Source organism: Pollicipes pollicipes, unplaced genomic scaffold, assembly GCF_011947565.3.
Source record: "Pollicipes pollicipes isolate AB1234 unplaced genomic scaffold, Ppol_2.1 Scaffold_6052;HRSCAF=7182_pilon_pilon_pilon, whole genome shotgun sequence".
In the NCBI taxonomy this organism is placed as follows: Eukaryota; Metazoa; Arthropoda; class Thecostraca; order Pollicipedomorpha; family Pollicipedidae; genus Pollicipes; species Pollicipes pollicipes.
In genome coordinates this window covers 2,223,601-2,228,811 of record NW_023596805.1, presented here as the reverse complement: position 1 = coordinate 2,228,811, position 5,211 = coordinate 2,223,601, and the positions used below count along the sequence as shown (strand labels likewise).

At 59.2% G+C, this 5,211-nt stretch overlaps 1 protein-coding gene across 1 annotated transcript; it reads right to left on the bottom strand.

The window, feature by feature from the left end:
• Window positions 1–1,017: 1,017 nt before the first annotated feature.
• LOC119104503 (serine/arginine repetitive matrix protein 1) lies at window positions 1,018–4,857 on the bottom strand. The gene is made up of 5 exons (XM_037228215.1): window positions 4,084–4,857; window positions 3,181–3,748; window positions 2,747–2,854; window positions 1,875–2,115; window positions 1,018–1,136 (listed from the first exon to the last, which is right to left on the bottom strand). The coding sequence occupies exons 1-5, from the start codon at window positions 4,797–4,799 to the stop codon at window positions 1,129–1,131; spliced, it is 1,641 nt and encodes a 546-aa protein (XP_037084110.1). The 5' UTR covers window positions 4,800–4,857; the 3' UTR covers window positions 1,018–1,128.
• Window positions 4,858–5,211: the final 354 nt, after the last annotated feature.

Here is a 5,211-nt window from a genome sequence, read left to right as displayed (position 1 = left end):
CGCGTCGCCTGGCTCCCGGGACTTATCAGATCAGCGGACACCTCGTTGAGGGATTGGGTCGGTCCAAGGCCCGTTTTTGGAGTTTTCTGTGGCGGTGCTGCATCGCTGGAAGAGACTGGCGGAGCTTGGGTGCAGCCCGATGAGCATACCTGGGCTGCGGCTTTGGAGGCCACCCGAGTGAGAACTTCTGCGGCCAAGGAATCGAGCCGTGATGGGATGGGTTGGCCGATGTTCTCAGAGGATGCAGAGGCTCGCTGGCGGACTTCGAGGTCTTCTGGATCGGGCTGTCGACTTAGGATGGTGGCTACTGGGCCCAGTCCTGGATGCTTGAAGTGTGACGTCACTTCGCCCAAATGCTGGTTTGGATCGTGCCTCTCTCGCCGACCGGCCTCCAGTGGTTTGCAACTTTCCGCCGCTACATGTTGAGATGCATTTGGGATGCTGAAACTCTCTCGGCTTGATATTCCGAAATATTTGGCTTCCTCTGGAGTTGCTTTTCTGAGAATTTCCATTATGGGCTTCTTAACCCGCATATCCAATACAAATTGTGTGAACGGTCCCTCGGCCATCGCTGCCGATCCTCGCTCACGCGTGCGGTGCGCCAAATCATGCTGGCACCCCCTATCCGAATATAAAACGTTGTTTTTAGTCGACAAATCTAAAAGACAGGGTTCACTAATATTCTCTGCCGCCTTACAACTTTGCAATTCAGAACCCGAGAACCCATCATGAAACCTTTCCTGGTCGCCCCCGGACCGCGGTGGCGCAGACCAGTGTTTTTTGCATTCATCAACGTGTTGAATGGGATTTCCATGACTGACATCAGGGCCTTGGTGTGCCAATATGGAGTGCCAAGGAGAGGGAGGCCTTGATCTACCGGAGGCCTCGCCGCCGGCAGGTTCAGAACGACTGGCAGCGCGGGCTCCGCTGTTCTCAAAGCGCTCACTGCTTCTCCTGGTTCCGATTTGCGTTTGGCTGGGTTTCTCGATACGCTCTGTACGGTGCTCTCTCCCTACGCCTGCACCTTCTTCACGAAACGTTCCAATTGTTCTATCTGAGCCAACACTCTCATGCGAGGCGAGGATGGTGCAGTCATCGGCGACGCTCGCAAATGTCCTGCGCGGCAGCTCACTTCCCTGAAAGGGAATGACCCAGGGTCAGGGTCATCGAACAGAAAGTGTGGAAGGGGGGGGGGGGGGTGGCTGGTGGCTTACGGCATTCTGTGTTGGTAAATCAATAAAGGCATGACAACGCAGTAGTTTTTTTCCGGCGAAGACATAAGTCAGCAGCGTTGGTCATAGTTACCTATACAAGGTCCTGAGAGGAGGATACAACTTTGGGCAGACTTGGCCATCAGCTAACAAGACTCAGAACCTTGGTGAACAATCGAATATTAGAACCTCACTTTCAAAATATTTGTGCGCATAGGGCGGCATAAAATCAAGAGGATTGAACTAAATCAACCGCAAAGTTGTTCCATCAAAAGCAAAACTCATGAACATGTCACGAGCTTGCACGCTATCGCACATCTGACAGATTCAAAAACACACGAATCAACAGAACGTTTGACTATACTGAAGGCGCAAACAGCGGATTCCTCACACCAACCCAACACCCACCCCGCGTCCACCAAAGGCACAGAACAGGAGTACCACCCAACACAAGCAAGCCAAAACAAACGACCAGGGAGCACGAGGGCAAACAGACGGTCAAAGTCAATTCCATGCGTCGTTGCATCAGGAAAAGAAACTTACCCCTGCTAAGAATCAAAAGACATTTTCTTGACGTCGGCACAGACAATCAAACACCACAGTCAGCCAAGCAAGAAATATGGGGCGGCAAAAATGGCCGCTATTGGAAGGTCACCTACCCACCCGCAGGCAGTGACCGAGCCGTTTGTGCCTGATACGATCGGCGGCGCAGCGGAAGGTCATTCCAGCAGCGCGGGCAGGGGGCCTGGGCAGGCTCGGGTGACCCTTCCTCTTTGGAGTCCGCCTTCTCGGCGATGCCGCCGTTGGTGTTGTCAGAAGGTGGGCAAGGAGGTGCAGCGACTCCCATGGCGCCGATGTCGGAGACTGCTTCCTCGGAGGCGGCCGGCGCGGGGTTCGCGATGACCTGGAGCGAGGTCGTTTGATGTAAGTGATCTCTTGTGGGAGCAAATGTTCGGCAAGAAGTGTTTGCCCGTAGTTCTGGCATATCTCACCCAATATTTACGTAAGTAGGTCAAACGGAGCTATCAGATGCGCTTTAATAAAGACAGCGATAATGACCAGCGAGCTTCTGAACGAATGCAGCTGGCGGGAAAAATGAGTTTCGGGACGACACGGGAGGGTAAAAACTACCAATGTCGCAAGAAATGTGGCCGACATGTTGGTTACCGCCATGTCCACACATACACCCACTATTGTAACCTGCTCTCCATTATCAGTTACACTTTTAAACTTCTTTTTTTAAGGCTCACCAACAACGGGGGCCATTCCGCGTCCCCCGATCTCATTGGTATTCCGCGGCTGCGACAGCAAACTCTCCTGCGGCCTCTCAAGCGACAAATGCACTATTGGCCCTGTTCTGATGCCTAGTATCACTATGTCGTCTCTTGGGCAGCATTGTGGTCCTGCTGATTCGTGTGTAGGTTGCCGAGACCGTTGCTGGGCTGGATCCTGCCTTAAGTGCAGTGGCTGCAATGCAGTGGTGGCATCGGACGTTGCTTTGGATGCCCCACTGCCTGCTGTGCTGGATGCCATACCTGGTGACGGCTGGGAGCCTGGTTCGGGTGCTGCACTGGCAGACCCCGAGAAGTGCTCTGGAGCTTGCCCCTTCTCATCTCCAGCAGCACGACTGCTGCCGCCTCCACCTGCAGAAGGACGGCCACCTGAGCAACGCAACATTCAGCATCACGTTTCAGCATTCTTCTGCAACAGCCCGACCAGCATTTGATGTCAGCTCGGCGTGCAAAATCGGCCCAAACCTCACCTCTCCCAGACCTTTGGTAATGACTCTACATGCCATGAAGCCAGACCCACGAACAGCATTGCCAGTATGCAACTCTGTTTCCCAGTGCTGTTGGGATATCAGGAATGTCGCACTCTGTTGGAATCTCGCCTTGATGTACGTTAGCAAGACCATTAGGGCTGGATGTGTGACGCTCGCCTATCTGCGCCGGTGGGCTGCACCGCTCACCTGGCTGCTGGGCTGCTGCGGCGCCGGCTGCAGCTTCCGCTCCGCCTCCGGCTGCTGACTCCCGGAGGCCTTCGGGCGGTCAGTCGGGTGCTCCCCGGGTCTCCTATCACGTTCATGCCTCCTGTGCTGGAGGTCGCCTCGCGCGGGGTGAGGGGCGCAGCGGCGGCTTCTCGCCTCTTGTGCAGCCTGCTCGAGACCGTTTTCGCTCCATCCGGCCGCGGTATTCATGGACATCCGCCGGTCGGAGGACACAGACTGCTGAGCGTCTGCACCCGGCAGAGGGGGCCGATGGCGTGGATCACGGCGTCCTGTTGCGTGTTCAGGCTCGTGATGCGATCCGGCTGGGGGCAGGTTTTGTTGCGGTTTCTGACCACGCGTCCCCACCTGCCTGACCTTTGGCCTCGCTCCGCCGTGACCGTTGACTACAGCGGATGGTTGACCCGACCCCTGGTCAGCCGCGGCCACCGCGTGTCCTCCGGCGTCGAGGCGGTCGAGGGGTCCGCCGGGGTCACGCGGGCCACGAGGCTCATGGCTCTGGCCTTGTTCCGGTGCAGCATCGTGGGCACGACTGTGGAGAGAAGAGGTGACGTTTGACCGCCTATTTTAACGTTTGGTGCCATGGGTGTTGATTGAAACACCGATCATTATCGAAGCACAGTGTGACTATCCCGTGTCAAAAGAACAGCAAAAATGTTCAAGTGCGTTGAACAGATTAGAAGAGCTACTCAGATCAGCAGAAGAACCGGGAAGGGCATCGCTGAGCAAAAGCAGATCCGAGTTGCAGTGTAACTAAGTCCAAGTGATTCAATCAGCTGTTGAAGATAGCTAAACAGGACAAAGCAGTCATTGCAGTCAGCTGAAAAGAAAGCAGCAGCTGTCGACCGGCTGAGCACCAGACCGTACCTTGGGCGCCGTGCTTGGTGCACAGACGGCGGTGGCGTCTGGGGGATCTTCTTTGGAGGCTTGCGACTCCATATGCCGCCTGGTCCCTTGCCCAGCTTGTACAGCTTCGTGCGCATGGATACCTCTGGCATGGCGGGGGCAGCACGCGCCGCCTTCTTGGCCGCTCCCTTACTGACGGCGTGTTGTCGGCGTCGGCGTCGGCGTCGAGCTCGTCGATCATCGTGCCTCTTCACGTCGTCTTTCCCTGCATCTCCGTCGCCTTCTTCCCCGTCGTCACTGGGCGCCTCTCGCCCGTTCTCAAGCGCCTCCCGCCTGTTCTCGGCCGCCACGAGCACGAAAGCCGAGCGGGCGCCGCCCACCGTCGCGTCGCCCCTCCTCCCGTCAGCGCCCGCCTGCGGCGCCGACTTCGCCACCAGGGGAGGCCTCACCGCCGGCACGAGCACCGGCGGCGGCAGGTCGTTCGGCGATATCACCTTCGCAGCACCGATCGGACCATCGAGCGGCGGCGGTGGCGGCTCGCCGGGAAGCGGCGGCGGCTGATCGTGAATCCGCGGCGGCGACGCCGGGAGTGGCGGCGGCGACGGCTCCTCGAGGCTTGCGCTCTTCGACTTGCCGGCGGCGCGACGGCGCCGTTTGCGCGCGTGTCGGCCCTTGCCGCAGCTGGGCGGCGTTGGCGGGAGAATGCGCGACTTACCGCCGGGTGGCGACGGCGGCATCGAGTGCGTTTGGCGCGTGCGGTACGTGCGCTCCGGCGCCTCGCCGCACTGCGGCGCCTTGAAGCGCTCCGGTGCCTCGAAGCGCGCCGGCGCCTCGAAGCGCTCCGGTGCCTCGAAGCGCTCCGGCACCTCGCCGGCCTGCGGCGCCTCGCAGCGCTCCGGCGCCTCGCAGCGCTCCGGCGCCACGGGGCGCTCCGGCACCACGAAGCGCTCCGGCGCCTCGCAATGCTTCGGCGCCACGCAGGGCTCCAGCACCACGAAGCACTCCGGCGCCACGAAGCGCTCCGGCGCCTCGCAGTGCTCCGGAGCCTCGCAGTGCTCCGGCGCCACGCAGGGCTCCGGCGCCACAAAGTGCTCCGGCGCCACGAAGAGCTCTGGTGCCTCGAAGTGCTCCGGTGCCTCGTAGCGCTCC

Coding starts and splice junctions, on each gene's coding strand:
- LOC119104503 (XM_037228215.1), bottom strand. CDS start 4,799: ATGCCGCCGTCGCCACCCGGCGGTAAGTCGCGCATTCTCCCGCCAACG. Junction 3,749..4,083: donor CACCAAGCACGGCGCCCAAG/GTACGGTCTGGT, acceptor TTCTCTCCACAG/TCGTGCCCACGATGCTGCAC. Junction 2,116..2,746: donor AGGCTCCCAGCCGTCACCAG/GTATGGCATCCA, acceptor ACCTCGCTCCAG/GTCATCGCGAACCCCGCGCC.